Genomic DNA, 25,943 nt, shown 5'->3' on the forward strand with positions numbered 1-25,943 from the left:
GAGAGCTCCATTAAAAACGTTAATCATAAGATGTTATGATGATAGGGAAACATTATCTCTGTCACTGTAAGTCAACATTTGTCATTACAAGAAAGAATCTTGTAATTATAAGAAATTATCTTACTAAAGGAAAACCTTATAAATGTAATATGCGGTACAATATTCATATTTGATAAGAATTTGACTTTACAGCCCAATCCTAAGAGTCAGAAAAGGGGAAGTCACCTTCATTTCAGGACTGATTAATGGACTTTTAGTTTCATTAACTATTATTCAACAATTAAATTGAATTCCTTGAAATCTATTTTTCACCCACAATGCCAGCTAGACCCCTCTATCTCCAAGCCCTTCAGTGGAGTTCTCAAAAGAATCAGTTGACAAGGGGATCAATCAAACTGGGTCCACTTATACATAAATACATCATAATTTATTTGACATACAAGGACAGTCAACACCACAACCTCATCCGCATAATATGACATCTTCATTTTCAATTGGTCAGCAGAGCATTTCCCCTCTTTACAATAATTTCAACTAAGCAAAAGAACAAACAGATGAGAAGACAGAGGCTTCATATGGCCAGAAGATACCAGTCTATGTAAACGTCTGTGGGAGATGGACACACACTCTCACCATGGTGATCCTGATGGCAAATCACACCAGACTGAAATGAATATAAACAGAACATCAATGAAATAGGTCCTTGTCTTACCCTGAGGTCTTCTAACAGCCTTTCTAACATCAGTTTGAATCAGAATGTTACCAGGAAGTGTCTATCACACACACCTGCTTCACAGTACTAGGCTCTGCCGTACTAAGCTTTAAGGCCACCATGTTCATGTGACTTCTCTGAACCTGGCTCTAGGTGCATGATGTGTGTGCATTTGTGTGTGTGTGTGTGTGTGTGTGTGTGTGTGTGTGTGCGTGTGTGCGTGTGTGCGTGTGTGCGTGTGTGCGTGTGTGCGTGTATGCACACACACAGTTGGTATTCCAGGTACCACAGCTCATACTTGGGGTGGTTGGTTAAAGGGGTTGTGCAGTGGAAAGTCTCTTGAGGGTCCGATCTCTCCCCTCACTCCCACTTACTTTACCACCGCCTCTAGCTCCATACCAATGCTTTCGAATGAGACGAGTTTAGCTGCACGTGTTCGTACTTCTCTCCATTTCCCTAAAATCAACAACAAACAGAGTTCAAAATATTTTTACGATGCGATTTTCTTACTGTAAAAGTAAAATGATGCTGTGACTCTCACCTTGGATGCTATGGCTTTGAGTTTGCCGAGTAGAGAAGGTTTTGTGTACACAATTTCATCCTCCATGTCTCCCTCGTTCTCTCCCTCCATCACGGCACAGCTGTCAGCTCCTGGCATCTCACACTCCTTATTGGCAGACATCACCAACCGGGAGTACTTGTATTCCAACCTAGCAAAGAGACAAGCAATAGAATCAATACTGTAGGGGGAAAAAAACAAAAGGGGAATAATGTTGTCCTCATGAATATTGACAAATCCTGTGAAGTGACAAGGAAGGAATGGCAGGAGGGATGGGATCAAACAATGTAGTAGGAGAGAAAGAAAAAGGCCGGGAAAGTTAGGAAAGAGGAAAAAAAAGGTGGGAGACAAAAGGATGGACGGTGAGGAGGCGTGGATAAGGGGTAAGGAGGGAATACAGGAAGAAAGTAGAGGAGCAGGAAAAGAAAGGAAACAAGGAAGGAGATAGAGAGAAAGGAAAGTGTGCAGGAAGAAAAGAGGGAATCATACCTTTTGTTCTTCTTCCAGAAGTAGCAGGTGAGGGAGACGAGCAGCACTGCAGTGAAAGCTCCCAGGCCTGCACCCAGCCGTACCCAGAACTCCATACCCTCACATGGCAGCGTTTTCTTTTCGGGCAAGGTCACACCTCCCATGCACAGCTTCGGCTCAGTCCACACATACAGCAGGTCCTGAGGATGAATACACATAAACAGGAATAAATAAGAATGTGACAGAGCCAGAACATGCACTGGAATTTGTAAACACACTCTTTCACACATACAGTGCAGTCTGTAAGTATTTGGACAGTGTTTTTAATTGTTTTGGCTTTCCCCTAGCACACTGCTTTTGAAACAAAGACTGTTAAAGAGTTGACTTTCAGCTTTAAGGGTGTTTGCATCTATATTGGGTGAGCAGTGTTGGAATCCTAATCCTTTTTACACTCGGGGGGACTATAATTTCTACACAGTCCATGGGATGTGTGCGTAAACACCCTTAAATTAAAGCTGAAAGCACATTATTTCATTTCAAATCCAATGTGCTGTACTCAAGAACCAAAACAAAACTGTCCCAGTACTTATGGAATGAGTTTATGTCCACACACACCTGGTGTCCTCCCTTGCAAGCTCCCTCTATCTGATGGTAGTCCCTCTCTGTGCATGTAGGACAAGCTCCTGAGCTCTCCCATAAGAAATGAAAGGTGCAGCCGTCGCATGTCCCTGCAGGGCACTGACTGTAATGGCCAAGTACAAGGTTCAACACCACTTCACAGCATAGATAAAAGATCACGTGTGATACTAGACAGGCAACCAGAGAAACCGTGACAGAGATGTAGTACCTGGGAACTGAGCGCTCTCCTTTAGTGCTCTTCTCTGGGTTACAGCGAAGTGTCACCACTGCGCTCCGACCTGAGTCACAGGAAGAGGTCACCTCCAAGGACCTTATCAACGAATACACAGAGAGCCAGACTGATCCTTAGCGCACTACAGTTTTTTTGACGTAAAAAAACTATATATCTGAAATAATGAGGTACCTGTAGTAGAAGTTGACATCAGGGACCTTCTTGGAGGTCTGAGGGTACAGCTCCGGTCTCGCCCTTATTCCATCAAGTGTACTATCTACCGTCGCTCCTGTTAATAATGTACAAAGAAAGATTGATTTAATATATGCTTGATTTTCTCTCTTCTGAAACATGAATTTAACAGTACAAGACCAACATGACCAGACCTTTTCTTGTCCTTATATCATTTCTTTTTATCTTTTAAAGCAACAACACTAGTATAAAAACATACTAAATGCATTTCTCCACGCTACCACTGTCTGCATCTTATGTTCACTCACCAAGGAATGTGTCAGCCAGGTTAATGGACTGCGAGGAGAGCGCTGTGTGGAAGCCTCGCCCGCTAGCTGGGATTATTGTTGACTGACAGATAAAGGTCTTGACAGCGTTGCCTCCTTCGCCTTTCTCTCTCTGGGAGTCGGTGATGGATAGGTCTGTTACGTTGTCTGTGCATACTGCCAAGTGACGCTTAAATAAAGAAAAGGAGCAAATAGCAAAAGGCACTGCTTTCGTACACACAAACTTTTAAAAAGGACAGTATTTTCTGAATGTGTGTGCATTTTCTTCTCTTCACACCTGCCCTCCGCACAGGCTGATATTGAACTGGTGGAAGTACTTGGTTCCTTTGGAGGTAAAGCTTGGACCGTTCATCAGCGATCCCACAGACCCGAGGAGGCTGAAGTCATAAGTCAGAGTGACGTTGCCCTCTGCGTGGGTAAAGTGACAGTCGCTGTAACATAAACTGTGGTCCTGTAGAAAAACACAAATACAGGCATATGGTTGTGTGTCATACAAAATAATCAAAAAGCATCACAAAAACAAATAAGAACAGCTTGATTGTTTTCCCAACACCAACAAACCTTGTCGCTCTTGCTGGCTGGACCACAGGGTTTGCAGGCGTCTGGGCCCGGTGTGGCGTGAGAGACAAGGTATGTGTTACGCGGACACTCTGTGCACTGGCTGGTGTGCGTGTCTATGTAATGTCCAGGTGGGCACGGCACACACGTAGAGCTGGAGGGTTGGGTGCTGAGGGCACAGGCCCGGCACCCGGAGGACCCCCCATCAACAGCGTTACTCACTAAGATGGAGTAGATTCGCGCCGCGTCGTTGACATTCCTACGTACCTGAGAGAGTACCGCAGAGAGACAAACAGGCTTTATATTTAAACAAACCAATTTTTCCCAGAGGCTCTGACACCAACCCCTACACGAGTGGATCACAACATACGGGATTGGTGCTTTATACAAAATGTAGTTTTGCCCTCACTTGAAATGCCTACATTCCTGCAAAACAGGTGAATTAAAAAGAGCAAATTAAGGATTCGGGCATCGCCTCTACTTCTGCCGATGAAGTTGGAGGCATCTGGACTGGATGGTCCACCCCAAAAAAAAACACCATGCATTGCACAAGGTAAGTGAGCACAGTGATAGTCGTCATGTTTGATTTGTGGTTTGCTTTAAACACTAACACCACCTAAGAAGTTATCGTTAATACCTAACAGAAGGGAGTGTTAGGTGTACCAAGTGTGGAGCGGATTTACAAGAATATAGGCTGTCGGAGCTTTCTTGTTTCTGGACGTAAGACAATGAATAGGAAGGTTCAACCACAAGATGGCAGGCCAGGTTTCCTGATTTTTGAAGACCCAAGTGGCTAAATCCTGGGTCAGAGGCCTGACCTCCACAGCTCAGCACTGAGGTTCATTGTGGATATACAACAAGTTTGAAACTACAGTGATATAGGCTTGTCTTCCTTCTGCTGGTCATGGTTTCCTACTGCAATTTAAGCATTTGGTAATAATGAGAATATTGTCACTTATACAGCGACAAATTTGACATTGTGAGATTTTCATTGTCACTGTAAATGTAACATCTTACAGTTTCGCTCCTCAGCGTTCCCATCATGACCATGGATTTCAACTGTTAATGGTCCCCAAAAAAGCCCCAAGCTCTCTAAGAAGGCAAGGTAAAGTAGATTTATTCTACTGCATTTATTCTTCTTAGTTTATATAATGTCTGTAGACAGGTGGTGAGGTATCTGGCAGCTGCCACATTTGGAGGATACATAAGCGGAAATGTTTTTAAAACACAGTATGTTTAGAGTATTTTGTACCTGTTTCTATGTATGATAAAGAATGCTATTAAACATGTGAACTTAGGCTGGGTGATATTCTTTAAGAAATCATTTCAGGGGGGAAAATGAAAGTAGTCAACTCATACTCACATCTGAAGGTTGGTTAGTCCTCTGGAAAGCCCATGTGTAGGATACTGAGGCATTCTTCGTCATGACGTGTGTGTAGGACTGTCTTGTTTTCGTTCTCTCCCATGACTCCACCACCGTAGTGCTCTTCCTGTTTACATCCTAAAAAAAAAAAACATGTTAAACTTAATTCACCTCGCCTGTATAATAATGTGTATGTGGCAGCAAACATTTGTCAGGGGCTATTCTCACCATCATGAAATAGAGCTCGCAGTCAGCTGTGCACAATGTTTCAAATTCAAATGTGATGCGACCAAACTCGTTCCCAGAATGGCTTGACATAGACGTAGGGAGCCTGATGGCAGATGCACAACATGTCACAACAAGAAGAAAGAGACAGCTCAGTGTAGAGAGCGATGGGAGACTGAAAAACACAACATGACTGTTCTCACTTGAAGCCAGGAACATGGATGTTGAGGATGAGGTAATCATTATCCGAGCTTCCTGCTCCACTCTGGATATGATCACCTGCCACCTCCCAGCCTAAAGGACACAACAAATCCTAATTACTCAGCTATTTCAAGAAATATATAAACATTCAGGTAACATTGACTGGATGAACTCTGGTCAATCGACGTTAAAGGAATAGTTCGACATTTTGGGAAATATGCTTATTCCCTTTCTTACCGAGTTCGATGAGAAGATTGATACAACCTACACATATGAGAGTGGTATCGATCTTCTCATCTTACTTTCGGCAAGAAAGCGAATACCACAATGCTGACACATTCCTTTCAGAGAGACCAAGACGAAGAGAGAGCGCGCTACTAGACTAAACACCCACCATTCATACTGTCACATTTGGAGTTGCCCACATTGAAACAGGAGGTCTTCATGTTTGCAGGAAGAACATTCCACCATTTATACTCGTAACCCAAGGTGGGCTCAGTGCCTGCCGGACACTGCTGACACGCTTGAGGATGAACACAATGAAAAACACAATTAGGAAACCACACAGAGCAAGAACAAAAGTGACAATAATAATAAATATAAATCAAGAGAGTTCTCAGTACATTTCATCCCATCAGAATAGGTCCCGGGTGGGCATGGTGAGCAGGTGGCCGTGTCATTGTTATAGAAACCAGGGTTACAGGGGGGGCAGGGCTCTCGTTCTCCACTTGGAGGCAACGACTCAGCTCCAGTCAAACCCTCCAGACAGATCTTAGGTTCCATCCACTTATATATGACCTGTGTCTGAAATTACACAGCAATGGAGGGTGAAGGAATAGAACAGAAACTGTGATTACAGAATGGGACTGTGTAATCTGGAGGTGGCCTCTTTTCTCTCACCTTGCCTTCGTGGTCACAGGCTGTGTGGATCTGGAAATAGTCCTTCCTGGAACATGGAGGTCTGTCCTTACACACAGCGGATCCCTCAGCTTGGGAAAGAAAAGTGGTGATAAGGCAAAAGAAAATTAAGTAACCATCATTTAAAAGACAGAAGAATAAACGTTATCCCACAAATCCTGTCGTACTTTAATAAATGATAACCTCTCAAAGACACAGCAAAGCCTTGCACATAAAAGACATCAAACTAAATCATTAAAACAATCCAAAAAAAAAATCAAAATGAAATACAGAACCATTCAGCTTAAATACAGTACAGTAAATGGGCACAAATGGACCAAAACTGTCATGTCAGTCAGCCAGATTGCTGTTATTATAACTAAGAACATCAACAAGCTTCTATTTATTTGGAACAGCTGGCTTTGCCTCTCAAACAGGGTCTAGTACAATGACTGCTTTACATGTGGAAATGTATTCAAGTGAATCCTTGCTGAGAAATGTAGTCAAATAGATCAGGGGGATATTACTTTTATCCTCAGAAATAGCATATTAGAAAATAATTTGTAAAAAGGTCAAATGTAATATTGAAAAATTATGAAAAATACAAGACCACACACGCTACACATCAGCCGCCAAAACCACACTCCTCCAACACTGAACTAACAAGCATGTTTCTTCTTCTAAAGATTGACTAATGTAGCTGAAAATAGGACAAGCTCTCTTTCAATCCGTTGGCTGTGTTTTGTGCTTCTGTGAGCAGCACTGATAACAATTAGGTTACAAGGAAAACTGCACTGCAGTTTCAGAGCGTTGTTCACCATACTGTAGATTTTAAATGCTGAATATGTGAATATATTTTTCTGCATGTCAGAGTGCATGCCTACCTACCTGCATACTGAGTGGTAGTGTTACAGGATGTGCAGGAGCTGGCACCGTGGCCAGAGTAGGTGTCCCGAGGACAGGGATCACATGTGGAGGAGCCCGGGACACGGCTGAACGTCCCTGGCTTACATGGGAAACATTCTGATGTGTAGGCGACTCCTGGTAGATAGAGAATGAAAAGGAAAATAAATATTTAATTAGTATATTGATTTGTCCTTGATTACAGCGAGAAGAGGGGAAAAGGGAGGTGGATTTGTTACCGACCTTCTATTTGAACATTCTTCAGCAAAACAGGCTTCACCACTTTGGTCCCCATGAGGACCCCACCTGTCCTCCAGTAAAGGATGTTGGTGCCAGATTTCAAGTTCACCTAGAACACACATGATTTCATGTGTTATCAATGAATGAGATATGCCATCTTAAAGTGACTTTAAGAGATCTGCTTAAAGGCTAGAGCTGAGCCTTCACTGCATATGGTAATTTCATTTAAATGGAGATAAAGCTTAAAGCTGCACAATGAATATTCTGAAAATAAAATCTAAAAACAGTCAGCAGCACATATTCAACAATATCTTCATGCATGCAAGGTGTTTTAATGCATAGGAGAAAAATCTTATGTAATTGAATTAATATGTTCTACTTCAAATAGTTTAATTCATTAATTCCAGGTGCATCATTGATGTAATGGTGTAATCAAACTTCAGAGAACACTGTGATCAAACCTAATTTGATTGGTGTATAAAAGCATGTAAATTAAACTGACAAAGTATGCTGCTATATAACTACGTAGACTGAATTGCTGAACTTCCTTTGATTAATCTTATATTGTTGAAACATTTTCTAGGACCCATCAAGTTCAATCTAGCTGGCTGCAACCAGCTAAAAAAAAAAAAGAAAAAAAAAATAGTACCACAGTTTAGCCCACATAAATCCATAAAAACACTATTATTTGCTCCACAGATCCACATAAGGTATTAACACTCCTCCCAACATTACAACTAATTGCCATTTTTTAATCAAAATGCAGGAACTGAACTGACTGGAAAAATATTGGCAACAACAACAAGTGATGCCAGCCACTCTCTGTGAACTAACAGGCTTCCTGCTTGTATCCACCCATTTCTTGCTGCTCAGCCTGAGTTCAACACGTTTATTTTGGGAGACCAAGGCGGGTTGCCAAAGATCTGTCCTCCGCGGCTATTGTTCATCTTACAATATGAAAACACTTACCGTGTGGGTCGCCCATTCGCCGTGATTGGTAAGCTTGAGCCACTTCGCATCAGCAGACTGATCCATCTCCTGACACTGGTCATTCTGGATCTAAAACACACACAAATCATCAGCTGAAACTCTCACCTCTTTTAAAGGTAGCAATTTCAGTAAACAATAAACAATACATCTGGAAAATGAATGTAAACAAAATAAAATATGTAGGGGAGACCGGGTATGGTTGTAACACTTTTTGTTTAAGCACCTTCAACTCACTGAATTTTTGAGTTAGAGTTCTCAAACTTTAATACAAGGTACCCACATTTGTTTACTACAAATGCCACCAATTCAAACCTCTGCAAGAATATCACAGACCTCATGAGGCGATGTCAAATACATGTCAAATACATGGTGATCCTCTTGTAACACATGCTGGGGTAAGTTGTAACAATTAGACAAAAAAAGCAAAAACAGAGACCACACCATGTGATATGCTTCAAAAAGAGGTTTACTGAAAAAAAAAAAATCCACTTTGTTTGACTCAGGAGGGGGTGTGTGTGTGTGTGTATATATATATATATATATATATATATATATATATATATTCTTTTTTAATCAGAGTCACAATGCTGACAAATGAATGTTTGTAACCCTGGAGTGCAGGCTTGGTGGGCCCAGAGACTGCATAGGGCACATTTTACCCATACTTCCTTTGGCTTCGACCTTCCAAATGGCTCCATACAGACAACACAAAAGGTTTCCTCATCTGAGGCCTCAGAATCCTCAGCGTTGGCTTTCAACATTTTCTTGGTGGGCTGTCTCCCCTTTTTCTTTTGCTTGCCTTTATTCTTTCCTAAGATAGGCCTACTCTTTCCTACATTTTTGCTTCTTCTCTGTTCTTCTTCCATCAATGCTTGCTTCACTGGTGTATCAGTGAGTATTTATACTTGGGAGGGTGCATAGTCACACTCCTCAAAAATGTCAGGATTGAAGGGACAAATACCTGTGGATTGGAAACCGGCTTGAATGTTTCTGGGTGTTGCAGCTGCGGGCAGAGCAGTCTTCACAATAGTTGGAATGTCATATATCGTCATCGTCTTGGCAGGATTCATCTTCATCCAGGCATCACTTGCAGTGTTCACCATTTTCTTAAATGGGCCGTAGACACTGCGATCCAACGGCTGAAGTTTATGGCTGCAGTGGGGGGGGGGTAAGTAGTACAACCCCATTTTTTTTGCAGAAGTCGATTGCTTTCACAGATATATGTGAACAGTGGTTATCCAGCAAAAGCAAAACCATCTTCTCTGAGCTGACCTTTGTGTGTTTTGCAAAGTGAGCAAGGAATAAGAGGAAGTCTTCCTCTTGCATCCATCCTGAGCCGTTACCGCTTCCAGCACTCCCTGTTGGCCCACTCTGAATAAAGTATTCCTTGTAACGTTTACGGGGGAATACAAAGAAGGGAGGAATTGCATTTCCCAGCGCTTGCACGGCGCATGCTACGAGCACACCTCTCTCACCCGATGTCATTGCACCCACCTGCTTGACTCCACGACGTGCAACAACACGGTCTGGTGACTGGACTGTTGTTACACCAGTTTCGTCTACATTCCATATATCACTCCCGTCGAAGTTGTATCTCTCAATGACCTGTCCAAGGCTGTTGAAGAAACGTTCCACATTTGTACGGTTAAAACTTGTGGCCCGCGTAAGGCTGGTTGCCTCTGGACTCCTTATTGACAGGCAGGGGTGCCGCGTCATAAAGGATGTGAACCAGTCAGGCCCTGTCATCTGTTTCTCATCCCATGTCTGTGGGTGTTTGATGTTATGTATTACTGCCAGTTGATATGCAAACTTTCTGACCTAAAAGAAAGTGAAATAGAAAACCTGAGTACATAGTCTGGCACCTACACTAGCATTCAATTCTACTCTGGTCTCCAGTGACTAACCTGTCATATGCTTACCTCACGTGGAGTCAGTCCATAATACAGGTCTGCTGCCTGAGTCAAATAATCAGCTAACATTTCCTCCTGCACCTCAGAGAAAACTTTGTTGCTGCTCCAGTACTAAACAAAATATAGTCTTGGTCAAATAATTTACTTTCTTACCTCAAAATCATTTTTTTCTCGATAGAATCTGCATGCACCCGTTTCCAACCTTGACAATCAGCACGTGTGATCGGGGAGGAAGTGGGTAAATACTGAAATGATCATATGACTCCTATCTTATCCCTGATTGGTGGCATTGGTGATGTTACAACTCTCCCCATGTTACAACCATACCCGGTCTCCCCTACTCAGTTTACTATAGATAAAAATTATCTTCCAGCACACCTGCCTTCAATTAGCCACTAATTAAGAGACTCATCATTTGACTTGCCATAGCAGCAAAAGCACAGGTGCAACTAATAACGTTAATTATCGCTCTGTTCTATGCAAGTGTCCCAGCAGTAAGCCATGTCAGTGAGCCAGCTCGCACAATACTCTGGAAGGGCCAAGGAACTGGTACACCTAAATGGAATGCAGCCATTGATAATGTTATTGCCCAGTATGCCTGTGGTGAAAAATGTCTGATTCTTAAATTCAAATATTTAGGTCTTTCTTGGGACACTTTTAAATAACCAACAGTCGTCATGTGAGGCAAATGTCAGCGAGATAGATATATATCATCAGCTGTAAGACAAAAAATATAGTATACTGTCTGACTTGTGCACCTAAGTAGAATGATCACAATCTGGGGCTATTTCCAATTAGATTGAGCATTTTTACCATTAGCATTAGCATTGTGCCCATTATATTTTTAGGGCATCTATGATGAGTGACTTGCTTGAGCTTTAACAAAAGAAATACTGAAGTACTCTACAGGGTGTCCAAAATCATTATACACAAGCACACTATGTACACACAATCACTCATCCACTTAAACAGGTAGATCGATAGACAAACACATAGATCAGATAGACTTAATTTTCCCAGTAGTAAAAAGATAAAAGCTAATGCATGTTTGAAACTCACAAAGAACTCAAACAGCAGGTTGTTGTCTGGATACTGGTACTCAAAGCTGACAGAGCCCTGTTTCTTCAGATGGACAGCATAGATGAGAGAGACTGTGCATTCATCCCTGTTGGACTCCAGATAGTTTCCTTGAGGCAACCAGGAAGAACTGCAAGGAAAGAGATGTAAAATGAATCTTACACTTACAATTTCAGTTTTTCGTGCTTCCCACTCACACACCTGTTGCAGGTGAGCTTGTCATCTCCGCGGGGACTGTTTTCCAGGGATGTTGCCAGGCTACTGAATCCAACCGGCATGGAATCCCACTGGTCAAAGCGGATACCGCTGCCAAGGGAGTAGCTTCCCGCTGCACACTGGGTACACTCCTGAGCCGACATCTCCAGGAACTCCCCAGCCTTGCATGAGAAGGCTGGAGGACACAGAGAGAGGAGTTACAGCGGGATGGGAGGAAGAAGAAGATTACTTTTGGATAAGTCATTTCCCAACCTTATTTGCATTCTGCTGTAAAAAAGATTATACACACAATATAAAAATCACACAGACTGAAGATGATAGGTAAAGGTCATGCAAATCACTGCTGCATTCAGTATAATGTAGCCCCAGTGATCAGGGAGCTTAATCCTTACATCCTGTTACACACTGTGTCTGTCGCTGCATTTTGTCCCACCGAGCCATCCTGTCTTCTGCACCTGCCAAAGTTCTGACAGTGTCAGCTTTTCCTCATTCCTGATCTGGTCAAATGCCATTGTGATGCGTCTCTATGCTTCAAAGCAACCAATGCAAGAAATAAAACGTGTGTGGGTATGTGATTTGTGTAGTACACCCTGTCTGAGGATGAGTAGTGTGAGTTAATGTGCGCACCAGGAAGTGCTTGTAGGCGTGATTTGATTTAAGGACAGTTTGCTGTGGCACTCATTTTCATGGTGACATAATTAATCAGTAACAGTTTGACTTGATTAAGTGGGCCTCTTGCATTGTATTATGGTGCACTGGATAGCATCAATATATCCTACGTAAGATACTTTGTCTAATTGCTATGTGGAAACAAGTGTCTGCTGTTCTTCCAGTGAAAATTGTGGGAGTCTGAACAGGAAGAAGGAAATAGAAAAATATCACAATAACAAAAATGTGTTAAGAGTTTTACTTAAGTATGCAACATGAAGATGCAACTTGTTGTCTAATAATAAAGCTAAATTAACATTCCTCAGGACAAGCTATTTCACCTAATAATGACCCATTACTATGGTGAGAATACAGTTTATACATGTGCAAAAATATGTATGTTAGAAAACACTAGCTGGCCATTAACATACACCCTATTCTGTGAGTGACACCAGTGACCATCTCAATTCATCTATTCATGACACAGTGTTGCAACAGAGCAGGATAAACCTGTTCTACGACAGACAACAAACAAAGAACAAACTTGTGTGACGACCTTGTAGAACATTAGTGTGCTTTTCTCTGTCATCCTGTCTCCATCATGATAAGGTATGATAAGATCTGTGAATGCCCCCCTCCCAACAAACAAAGAAAATAATTCAATACTCCCTATGACTCACCTTTTACTTAGCAGATCTGTTTCCATGGCAAAACATTAGCACTGATAAATACTGTACTAATTACCTACATGGGCCTCTGAATAACTGTGTCCATTCAAAAGCAACAACTCTACACATTTACTGTCTTTTTATTCTAATAGTTTATAACTAAGAAACTCTATTTGGACAGATTTCCTCAGTTACTGCACCTCATATTAGACACATATAATTATTGCGAGCAACAACATGGCCCATTAATGATGTGGCTTGTGAAGTAAGCCAGCAGCAGGGCAATAATGCGACAATGTTTTTCTCTGAGATTATTCGCCCGTAGCTTTGCTCTGTGGTTGGTTGGAGGATATCCAAACAGGGTCAGTCAGGTTGTAGTGGTGGAAATTCCTGGCTACTGATAAGAAGTGTGCAAGATACACACATCAGGGCCCACTCTCTTACACACACACACACATACTTACTGCACTCTGTGCCGCGTACTGGCTCTGGTAGTCCAGTGCAGGCCCCAGAGCTCTGCGGGATGGCCACTCTCCACCGAAATCCCATGCTGTCACACTCTGTGTACTCATAGTAGTAGTCCGTCTGCCAATTACACACACGCAAAACATCTGCATAAGCAATCAGTCGCCACGACAGTCTTGGACCCAAACAATGAGCAAATGTAGACCAGAGGCAGGTCAGTAAACATCACACCACAAGAGGCCTCCACCCACATCAGAGCCCTGAGTCATCTCATTCTGGGTGAGAATGTTTTGCATATCAGAGCAGACTAAATGGATGGTGCAAGTGCATTGATAACCAACACTGAAATTAAGTTCCATTTCCAGCTGCTCAGGCTTACAAAACATGACCGCCTGCTACGGCGTTATCTCTCAAGCCACAGCCACTCTTCTGCCCTGGATACACAACATACCATCTCCACGGCGATGGGAACAGGGGTGGTGGCAGCAGTGGGCTACTGGTAAAACAGGCGGAGGCGTTTTACCAGCAGCTTCTGGTAAATCTGTGGTCCGGAGTGAAAACCATTAGCTTGATGTTTTTTCGCCTCCACAGAGCTTCTCACCATCTTTCTGTCTACAGAGGAGGGTGGCCTAATTTCTGACAGTTTACATAATGTTGCTCCTTGAGCCAAAGCAGATTTTGACACCGCAGCGCATGCAGGCTGTTGTGTGTGGAATGACTTCCACTGGTGTGTTGAGATGGAGCTCAGTCACTCTGATGATAAAAGGACAAGAGGAAAGATGTTAGCTGCAGGGATTCAAGGCACGAGAAATCGACTAAGAATAGGATTGTATTCTGAACTCTGTTGCACTAAACCCTCATTATGTCTTGTGACTCCTACAAGAGCTGTGGTCAATCACTGATATGGCAGACTTTCAACACTCATCTCGCACCATTATTCAGCATGAGAGCCTCTACTCCTGAATGCATTTCATGAGATTTAAACCAGGATATCAGCTCTGATGTCGGATATTGTCATCTATCTTAACTGGGGAGCTGCAGTAATATCTGTGCCAGTGTGAAAACGGAGATTGTGCCAATAACTTAGAGGAATGTTTCTCCTCGAACTTGGGACTGTGTGTGACTGTGCTGCCACTCTAGACTGAGGAGGTGTTGAGCTGAGCCAGACCAGAGGGAAGGAAAGGCCAGTACATGCAGGAAACTGATAAGAGCCTGAACAGCACTGAGTGCTGAAGTGCAACATATACCAGACCTCATCAGAGATTCATGCTCCTCCATGATGTTCAAAGTTGTTCTCTTTACAAAGAGAGCAATGGTTAAGGTGCATTTTATGTCTTCCTCGCCTGCTGCAAATGATGATTTTAAACATCATACCATAAATCAAACCGGAAATGTGTCATCAATTTTTAATCGTATTTGATATGGTCACTGGATTACCAACTAACTGTCACGCGTGTGCAGCCACAGCAGCCCAATCAGTGCGTTTTTCTTATTTCCATCCCCGGTATAGAAAGCTCTAACGATAAAAGCGGAGGCAGTGAAACACGATGAACACTTATTGATCGACTGTGGCATCTCTCACCTCACTACACTGCCGCTGTCCTTTAGCCCCGTCAATCAGCGTGCAGAGGATGAGAGCGCAATTGGCGACGAACCAAGCCGAGGACCGCATTGTGGATCATCAAGCGAGGGGGGGCAGGAGAAAAAACCTCGATCCAGGAGAGATACTTGGATCATAAACCTGAGCCAGATTAATGCTTGGGCGTGTACAAATCGACACTTGCTCCTGTCGCCTCTTGTCGGCAGATTGTAACCCTTACCACCTGCGATTACCCTCAGACTGTGCGCTCCAGGGCTGCCTCATCCCAATGAAGCTGGGCATAACAACAGAGTACTTCCGGATATGTTTTTCAAAGTAAAACTCGCGACTCATGTATGAGTGAATGTTCGACCATCAAGTTATTTTTTCGTGCCAGTTTATTGTAATAACTGCGGTGTGATTTTGTTAATGTGCAAACTAATGTTAATTTTGTGCACCAGTTTTTTTCTCAATTGGAGCCATTTGTCAGTTTAATTTGAAGGCACAATAGTAATGCCTTCTGCCTCTATCTGCTAACTTGACGGAGCTGTGTGTGTGTGTGTGTGTGTGTGTGTGTGTGTGTGTGTGTGTGTGTGTGTGCGCGCGCGCGCGCGCGCGCGGGCCTTTAACCACCGGTTCTGACGCTCCTGTGACGTCGCTCAGGAAAGAAATGGTATTTTGTTGTCTTGTAGCTATCGTGACAAAACAATTAAATAACGGTGCGCAATATGATTTGTAAGCGACATGTATTTAGGTTACATGAAATATTGTAAAATGAAGCGCTATAGGCAAGCTAACAGTATCTATAGAGTTTATTGTTGCAGATTTGTTTAGGCTAATGTCGCTGTGAGAATAGACATTTTGAAAGGACCAGGCTGTATTCTGTGCTTATCTTGAAAACAGCTTCGGTTAGATGCAGTATATTGTTCCCAAAGCCTAACCACTGCAGTCCATATCACTGACCGCCAGAGGGAAGCCAAGCTCTGCAGTGGTTCATCATTACTACAAGGTGGATCACACAGGCTGCTTTGTGTTATTTATCTGCCTATAATGACAGCCTTCAGTTTGGATTTTGTACTTTCGTGTCTAAATGGAGTGATTACTGGAAACTATGAAGGTCTGACTTAGTGAGCAGAATTTACTCGGCTGTAAAGTCCAGGTCCTGGTGCTGTGGCCTTTTTATGGAGAGAACTCTAAGAGAGGTCAGTTTTATGCCTCAAGCTAGTGTGTGAATAGTTGGTTAAAATTAACCCAATAACAGCTGTGCCAATAAGGCTTAATGCATTAAGTATCATAGAGAGGTAGAGTGAAATAAGGCGACACATGAATTGTGTTATTGTAAAAGGCTGTGAATCTCCAGAATATAAGGCCCTCTCCATAAAGACTTCCTTAGTACAATCGCAATGATTTCAAACAAGCTTGCTGCACCAATGTATTGTTTACATCGAGTGGAAGTGAATACAGTATGGGTCTAAAGTGTGTATTAGTATTCAGGGGTCTCCCCAGAATTCCTGTTTATGATAGTTATCAATTTCTAAGAGGTGTATTCCAACATCTTACACCCTGTTTAGTGTTGTGCCATGCTGGTTCTTCAGCAGTGTAATGATGGTGGGGCACCATTGCTCTATTTCTTAAAGGAAATCCAATTAACTCCTGTTCAGGTCTGTAAAAATGTGTTACTGTCTTTACGAGATCTGCAGTTCCTCTAGAATACGACCATTAGCTGCCCTTTTAGGCTGCTGTCACTGTCAAGGAAAATATTTCTCAGCTGTCTCTTTCCATGGTTCTACTCTCATGCTGTAAATTACCTTGCAGTATTCTGTCTATCAGAATTAACATGTTGAAGAAAATGTATAGCATCACAGAAAGTTATCACATGCCTTTTATCGAATACTCTCACAACTATATGGTCCCTCTAAGTGTCTAAATTTTGAGTGCAAATGATATCTCTGTTTACGTCCTGGGACAAAAGAGCTCATGCATGTTTCATAGTCACACCCTGGTTCAATTTGTCAGGGTGTGTTACATTCCCGACACAAAGCTGCCAAAATAAGATAGTATGTTGGAGAGATGGACTGAGAGACAGAGAGCTCTGTGTGTTCATAACAGATTTGAGACAGAGAGGAAAAGCACACATTGTGACTTTGTTTAAATGAGGGCTTAATGAGATTGAGATTATGAATGAGCTCTATTACTTAAGTAATGTTCAGTCTTATGTTTTATTAATATCCAATGGACTGCAGGTAGGTCTGCCAGCATATCAATTAACTGCATTTCTTAATGCATACAAACATGAATCTTTCTTTGCTCCACATGAGTAACATCAGCCCATCTATTGTGATTGTGTTTGTATCTGGTGTGTCTCATACCGGCACGTCCACAACTACGAGACTGAGTGCTGCGACTATCAGGCCTTGAAAGAGTGTACCAGGAACAGATCACTGTTCAGCACAAGATGCTTTGTGTGCACAGTTGTCACATCACCATTGTAAAACACAAGAACAAAACTGCCCACTCTAATCTATAACCAGTTTAATTTGAAGGCACAATAGTAATACCTTCTGCCTCTATCTGCTAACTTGACGGAGCTGTGTGTGTGTGTGTGTGTGTGTGTGTGTGTGTGTGTGTGCGCAGTATGAACAAAATGTATACTGTGACAATTCAATAGCTTATGATGTTTACTACAGTATTCAAAATCACAAGTTAATTCCATTTTGGCCATGTGAGACATTTTACACCAGTTGCCATTTTATTAGGTACACCTTGCTAAAACTCAGTCCTGCAATAAATCCCACCTTTATGAAGGTTATAATGTTCAGTTTTACTTGAAACTGTTTTCATTTGAATTTGTGGTGCTTTTGGACAATTTATGACATTCTGCAGTAAAGTGTATCAAAACCGCTGTCCACTGTGCTAATCCTGGGACTACCAGGGTTGCAGAAGCCGTCCACGTGACTTCCCTTTTGTTGACAGGGCAATAGGCAGGATTCTTTAAAAGTGACGGGATGCAGTTTAAACTTCCCTGAGAGAATTTGCCCTTTCAGACCCTGATTTTATTGTAGGAAACTTGGCTGTAAAAAAAAAAACAATAGTATTTACTTTAATCTTGGTCATCTCTGTGCAGTCACCAAAATGTTATTTGACTTGCCACCTTATGTATTAATTAGACCAAAAGTGCACCTGTAATTCATCTGTAAGTACAATTGCACATGGTGTTAAATTTTCCCGGAACACTTTTATTTTGTTGAAATGCAGGGCTTTCATAAATATGCCCCCTGCTAACCCATCCTCCGTGAGTTTAATGGTAGGCTATTTAAGCCCTGATGAACGGGTGTTTGCAAAGGAGATTAATGTGTTTTTCATAGGTTATTTTAAGCAACCTGCCACGACATAGACAGTGTGCTTTATTGGTATATATAATTGTGTTTTCAATCATTTTAGCCTATAAAGGTTGAGGCTGCATTGAAACAATGTCGTCTGTACTGGTTAAATGACCAATCCAAATCCTGAGAACCAATCCAAAACTGCCCACACAACCTAACGACCAATAAGATGCTCTGCATTTTTGTCATAATGTTTGATGTTGTCTTGTGAAAAATACATATTCACCAGTAGACCAGGTTGGATAAACTATTGATGCAAGTCTGCTTTATGTGATTGTATGAATATTTAAGTAGCCGTCACCCAAGGGCAGCTGGGTTTCTCCTGTCTCGCTCATTCTGTGAGAAGGGACGCCAGGTCTCTCTCTTTCTCTCTCTGTCTGTCTCTCTCTCCCCCCTCCTTTCTCTTTCTCATCTGAGGCCTATCACTTACGGTGTTTGCCTGTAACCTGAACTCTCATATTCAACCCTCTGTAACACTCCAATAACCTTTACACTCTAGGCCACTGCTCTGTGATCAGATGAGTTCATTAATTAATAGTGGTGAAGTGTAGGGCAAGTGTATTAGTAACTGACCCTGAATCAGATGGTAACCAGAGTCCCTGTGGCCCAACTCCAGCCTCCAAACTCACAACAGACCAGGGACTACCTGGTCAAGTAATGAGATACCCAGCACTGACACGCTGCAACACACACACACACACAAACCCTGAGACTCTCATACACACACATGTTGTCAGGGAGGCAGTCAAGGGACTATCATGGGATGGAGAAAGAGTGACCCTCGTCTGTAAAGAGAGGTTGAAGCCACTTTGGTTGGGAATCTATTTTCTGTGAGAGAAAGAGAGAACAATGTGACGACAGATCGACCTACTGACCAAGAGACGGCCAACACAGTCTGGACTTTTAAGGTCAAGTCTGGGATAAACTGATGATACAGCTGCTGCTGGAGCAGTGGACAACTAATGCTGCTATGACATAACAAGAAGACATGCTGAAATGGAGGACAGCTATTGAGGATATTTGTTGGCATGGATCAAACTGACTGTCTTCCCTGGATAAAGGGATGTTTTTATTTCACACATTGCTTCGCTGCTGTGGAAACAGTTGGCTCGTTCTTATGTAGTGCATTTGCCTTTATCCCCAGATGCACCAAATGTCAGTTCAATTAGGATTTATTTTACTGTCTCTTTTGGTCATTCCTGAATCCCCCAGCATGCACGGACTACCTTGTTCCTCTCTGGGCCACTGTTTTGGTAATCCATCTGATGTTAACACTGATCCAGCACCAGCTCAGGAGCCAAACAGCCCCAGACAAAGTGGAAATAATCATGGACTTCCGGCAGCAGACCCAGTCATATCCCAGCCAGAAGCCCTACCAGGCAGCCCACAGGAGCAGCTGCACAAACAGCCTCAGAGGACTGTCAGCTGTATCTCCACCCACTCCATCAGAACCAGAAAACTAAATGGTACCAACTCAAACTCTGTCTGCCACCTGCAGGACACAGATGACGACCCATGCTTTGAGTCACCTCCACCCTGCCGTAGCCTCTCCCAGAGCTCTGAGGATGGTGAGCTGGCGCTGGACTGTAGTCCGGAGCTGGAGCTGAAATATCCTCAAATCCCCAGACCCTCCATTATTATCAGACAGCCTAAGGTAAGAAGGCTGGAGTCACTACGTTCTGTTTTCAACAGTGGTGGAAAGTAACTGAATACATTTACTCAAGTACTGCATTTACAATAAGCACAAATTTGAGGTATTTCTCCTTTACTTGGGTATTTCTGTTTTATGATACTTTATACTTATTTCATAAAACATATGATCAGCTTATAACATATAATGTATTATTACAGTTTAAACTACCCAGAAGTATATGCAGTAATTGAAATTAGCTCCACCTTGACCAATTCAACATTAAAGTACCCCCCTTACATAATAATACATCTATAATAATTATGCGATGATATAATAATATAAAACTGACGGGGATCATTCTGCATAAGGAATACATTTACTTATGGTTCTTTGAGTACATTTGTTGCTAATACTTCTCTACTTTTGCTTAAGTAACATTTTTGAATGCAGGACTTTTACTTGTAGTATTTTTATAGTGTGGTATTGCTACTTTTACTAAAGTAGATATGGTAAAATGACAGGACACAAATTGCAGCATAAAATCATTTATTTTTAAATCATTAAATTTGATGTTTTACAGATTGTGTGCTGTGCACAGCTTCTGCAGTTTCATATTTAACGTAATACATTATATCACCACAAGGGGGGTATAAAACCCAAATGAAGTTATTCATACATTGAGTAGGGGGTGTAAGTAGACACTGATATCCCTCTTTCGGGATTGAATTCATTCATTTCTCATCAGAATACCACAAAATCTTCTTATCAATGAGATGTAAAGCTCTGAAACTCAAAACACACATACACACTCACACACCAACTGCGGTCAGAGTGCTCAATGACTGCAGATAGGATGTCAGTGAAATGTGTCCTGAGCTCCTGTTCAACATGATCTTTGTCTCCTGATCTCTCTAAACACACACACGGGTGCCTTTGCTGTGCATGTGTGTTCTTGTACATTCCTTTTTGTGTGAGTATTGTTGCTATTTAGTCCTGACTAAAACTGGCCAAAGATTTTCCTCCTTATTCCAAGAGGAGGACGACACATTATGTAAGCAGTGGCTCCTCAGGGTCTGATCAATAATGTTGATCAGCAGTGGAAACTGCAGAAGAATGAGAGGGAGGAGGGGCAGGTTTTAATAGGAATCCTGGAATTTACACTGTTGATTACTTCCAAAGAGAGACATCTCATCAGCAGATGTTTAGACATCTGTTGGGTTGGTCGTTTTAGGCCAGAGGATTGTCAATTTTGATAAGTTAAGAAGAAATGTGGTGTGAAATTATTAAACACATGGTTGATTTATTGTGGCAGTCGGTGAGAAGCTTGGTAAATTCGTTGACCGATTAAAACATTGAGCCAACTGTAACCATTACTCAATGATTTATGTAAAACAGCCCTTTAACTACCTTGTTGCAGCCTCCCAATAAAACTGCAGCAAAGCCGCTCATTGGCCAACAGCACAACACATGTTTGTAGCGGACAGCTCCCAGGGTGACAAGGCTGAGAATGTATGCAACCATGCCCTCCCCCAACATAGCCATTATTGTGCTGTGTCAGAATGAGTTACAAAACGCTGTTTTTAAGCATATGCTTCTCACTTTCTGTGGAAACAGGAAAGATGTTTCACAATGTTTACTTTAGCAGAGCAAATATTAATCATGTGTCAACACCCAGGGTTGCTTCCTCATTGAACTGTGATCTTGACAGCAGGTGATTGCCTGGCTGATTGACCACTGGAGCACAGGCATGATCGGAGCATGTGCATTAACCCTTGTAGCGCTCCTCCTCCTTATCAGCTGACCTCTCACAAATCACAGCCAGCGGCATTAGTGATTCCTGCCCTCAAGGCGCAAATTAATGCCCCTTCTGTTGTGGAGCTCAAGGGAACTGAATGTGAAAATACTGGCAATTAATGACAGGCACAATGTGAAAAGACTGTACAGTATGTCCAGTAAGAGAAATGAGTAGGAGTATGTGAGCATGACTAAAAGAAGGTGATTTTTTGAGTTATTATGTGTCAGTCCAGCGTGTCAATCCACAGTGTGTAATTCTTCTCACTTACTCATTAGTGTCTTTGTTGTTAAGATATCCAGCACGGCAGATGTAGCTTTGATCTCCCTTGATCGCCCTAAGGCTTTATCTTTGTGTGTGTGTGTGTGTGTGTGTCCATATCAGTGTGTGATAATACGGTGGTTGCTCTCTGATCCCTCCCTTAAAGGCCGGATGTGTTTATGGGACACTTCCAGAGCAGGACACACTGTCATGTCTGAGCATTCGGCACAATACCCACACACACACACACACACTAATAATGATTATATGGTCCATAAAAGAATGTTCAGCTATAACCAATCAAAACAAATTCTTCAGTATCACTCACACACATACAGAGCCACACACAGAAGTAAAAGATTACTGATCATTGTTATTAAACAAATGGAGGGGTTGGTCTGAACAAGACAACAGAGGGCAAAGAACATGAACGTTCCCCCACAGAACAATCACTGCCTTCAAACTGTTATCATTCTGTAGCACTGAGCTGTACTAATACATGTACTAATATATGACAGTGATTTCTTGTTGTGTTGCATACAGACATTTAGCAGTCAATAAAAGAGTGATAAGCCCTGAATTCCAGTCCCTTAGTGTCCTTGACCATCTATGGCAATGTTAAGACTAAGAAGATTTGCATGTAAAATTACCTTCTCTTGGCATGATTCATTGCAATAATGTGTGACATCATGTTTGACGTCATTTTGTTTCTATATTGGGTTGTGAAAGTAGGTTTCAATATATCACAGATGAGAAACAACCTAAGCTGAGGGTGTAACCCCACATGCTATAGACCTGTGAATGAATCTAAATCACAATGTTAACATGCCCCCAAAATGAGATTTTATTGTGTTTTTGTTTTTTTTGTTTTTTTTGTGGCTTCACCTTTTTATTGCCCCATAATCATACCTCGCTTTATTCAGCCTCATGCAGGCATGTACTCATTGGTGTGTGACTGGTCATGCCTATTAGATAAATGTGTTTGTTATTCAGGGTAAGTGGCCTTTCAGTGACTGACAGTGTTCCTTTGTGTTCCCTTCCTACACACTCCCCGTCAGGAGTCAGAATTCCAGGAAACTGCGTCTGACAGGTCAGACGGTAGGGAAACCGAGGATGGAGGGTTATCAGGTACGGAAAACAACAGGAGCTTCCTCCTCTTTTCTCTCCGTTCCCTTCTCCTCCTCTAGCTCTTCCAACGCTGGAGTTGTTGGGCACTGATTTGAAAATGGAAAAAAACGTTCTGGCTGGAGCTGTCCTCTGCTGATGGAAAAACTACTTTGACTTTTATGTGGAGAGGAACATATTTGTGAAAAGAATTACTCTGCGTGTGAAGGAATGATCGGGTTCACCCAGTCATGCCCCCAATGTGTCGACGTGTCATTATGAAAGAAGTTTTGTTCCATAACTTGTCTGTTTATGAGTAATTGGGGAGATTTCTCTTTGTTTGTCTGTGGCAAATAGTGATCCAGAGGAAAGGACGGACATTCTGTGTGGATGACTTTGTGTGTGTGCGTGTGCAGTGTGTGTTCACTCACCTTGCCAGGATGTCTGGGAGGAGCTGAGTGCTGGCGGTTACCTTGGCAATGAGTCTTGGGGTAAAGCACAGGGAGGGGTGGAGGGCTACAAATTGGTAAAAGGATGGAGTTGAGTGGCTGATTAATAATGTGATTGAGTGTGTACATTGTGTGTCTACAAGAGTGGTCAAATGTAAGTGTGAATTTGAGTGCAGTGGTGTGTGCTAGCAGACCTACAGGAGGGGGGGTGTAACAAAGCCTTGGCATGCACAAGCCAAGGCTGCCCCATCTGCAGTCAATCTCTCTGCCTTTTGTTTTCTAACCCCATCTGATAACATTACAAAGAATGGATTTTGGGGGTGGGGGGTTGGGAGATAAAAGCATCTCACCAAATAATACAGTCCTGAGCAAAAACACAAACTACGGCCTCAAAAATTACAACATGAGTGCATCTGACACAACAAAAATCTTATTTCAAAAGTTTTGTAAAAGTGGCATTTATTGAATTGGATAAAATAATAGGGCCTACTGTAAGGTGTTCCTGTTATTTTGTCCACCCCGTTTTTGTGAGGTATATATCACATGTATTTAAGGTAGGCTAATCTGTTAACCAAGCTACACTGCCATTAGGGCTTTGCTAACCCAGCACAGTGTTTTAGATGCTTTTAAAGGATTAACATCTTTAACTATGCCTCTGTGCCACAAGCGCACACACACACACTGAAAGAGAAAACAAGAGAACATCTGCTACAGTACATGTGGTACTTTAAGAGTTGCTATATCAACACAAAGAGCACTGTAAGCCTGACAACTGAGGTCTCTTTATTCCAATGAGGGAAATTTGACAAAACAAGCACACTTTTGTCTCCCCCCCTCCTTCCTCCACCAAGGATAAAATGGGAGAGCTTATGATGCACCAGGGGGTAATGTAAGTACAGAACCTCCTCGTTCTCTCTCTCTCTGACACACATGCACACAATTGTCACACTGACCTTGATTTCCTGTGGTCTTGGTGTGTGCGTGTTGGGGCCTTCCTGCTCTCTGTGTTGGAAAACCCGCTTATTCAGCTTATTCACACAAACATGCAGACAGACAGACAGACCAGACGAGTGGATGGACAGAGGGATGGACAAATACATGGTGGTCTATTATGTTGCTTGTGTCTCCTGTAGGGGTATACTCAGGCAAGCTCACCTCATTTCTTTGCGTCTATTTGTTTCCACACCATTTATGATTAACTAGTATTAATGCACTTGAAGGATCCATATAACCTGTTAGCTTTTGTCAGTGCGGTGAAGGAGTTTGTCTTTGTTTGCACTGTGTGTGTGCACATGCCTAAGTACAAAAACAGCTTTTAATGCCTGTATTTAGAATTTGTACAGGGAGTGATGAATTACTTCATTTGTGTATCCATGAAAAAAAGTCAGCATCCCTAATAGTTTGAACATGTGTGTGGTGTATCAATTCTTAAGTGTCCAGCAAAGATTTATATACCAGACATGCATAAACGTACTGTGTCTGTGTGATAAAATAGACATGTAAGAAGTGGGAACTTTTGTGGACATTTCACCCTAGCTGTACTGTAACAGAGCCATCTGCTCTCGTTCCTGTTGGCAGTCATTAGGCTAAGTGGAGAGGCTCTGTACAGTAAAGCTCAATAAATCTGGGTGGCTTGACCAGTAATAACAGTCTCAGTGACAACATCCAAGGGCTGCAGTTAAATTACTGTATCATGATCTTTTTGCATGTGCTCCTGTGCATGACATTCAAACACATGCAAACACGGACACACACGCAGGCATGCAAATGCAGGAAATGGCATGCAGCCTGTAATTTGCTCATCTGCTAAGGTTGAGTGAATCCTGTTTCATTTGTATAGAATGACTTTGCGGTCAAATTCACTTTGTATGGCTGGTATGTGTGGTAACAGACAGAGGAAAAGAAACTGTAATGGATGATAAGCAAGAATAAAACTAGAGACGAGAACCTTTCTCATGCCATCTCTGATTAAGTAAAAACCGCAGAGAGGCAGCCCTGAAAAAGTGAGATTTACTTGTCACAGAGAGTATTGCTGCCTCAGCCTAAATGGTATATCTCTCTTCTATATATTCATGACAAGTAAAATGTCTGAGTTGGTCTTAAAGAGAGAGAGAAAAGGGCATGCAGATAAGAAAATGAATGACAAAACAGAGACAGGGAGAGTTTGAGTGGGTAATGAAGCTGGGGAACAAGAGATCATTTCACAAGTGCGCTGAGAGGCTGACGCAGCACTGACCTCACAAACCTCATCCAGCCAGGCACCTCAGTGCATTT

General features: G+C 42.3%; 1 protein-coding gene across 1 annotated transcript; it reads right to left on the reverse strand.

The window, feature by feature from the left end:
- Positions 1 to 448: 448 nt before the first annotated feature.
- Positions 449 to 11,845, reverse strand: elapor2a (endosome-lysosome associated apoptosis and autophagy regulator family member 2a). Its single transcript, XM_070907071.1, has 21 exons — positions 11,673 to 11,845; positions 11,454 to 11,601; positions 8,464 to 8,553; positions 7,498 to 7,603; positions 7,240 to 7,392; positions 6,355 to 6,443; positions 6,078 to 6,258; positions 5,849 to 5,977; positions 5,457 to 5,547; positions 5,257 to 5,359; positions 5,029 to 5,166; positions 3,669 to 3,932; positions 3,385 to 3,558; positions 3,090 to 3,276; positions 2,782 to 2,878; positions 2,587 to 2,688; positions 2,355 to 2,481; positions 1,761 to 1,939; positions 1,254 to 1,422; positions 1,087 to 1,168; positions 449 to 664 (listed from the first exon to the last, which is right to left on the reverse strand). Exons 1-20 carry the CDS (start codon positions 11,828 to 11,830, stop codon positions 1,100 to 1,102), a joined length of 2,754 nt encoding a protein of 917 aa, XP_070763172.1. The 5' UTR covers positions 11,831 to 11,845; the 3' UTR covers positions 449 to 664; positions 1,087 to 1,099.
- Between the last annotated feature and the right edge of the window lie 14,098 nt (positions 11,846 to 25,943).

The sequence above is a fragment of the Enoplosus armatus genome, chromosome 6 (genome assembly GCF_043641665.1).
Source record: "Enoplosus armatus isolate fEnoArm2 chromosome 6, fEnoArm2.hap1, whole genome shotgun sequence".
Taxonomy (NCBI): domain Eukaryota; kingdom Metazoa; phylum Chordata; class Actinopteri; order Centrarchiformes; family Enoplosidae; genus Enoplosus; species Enoplosus armatus.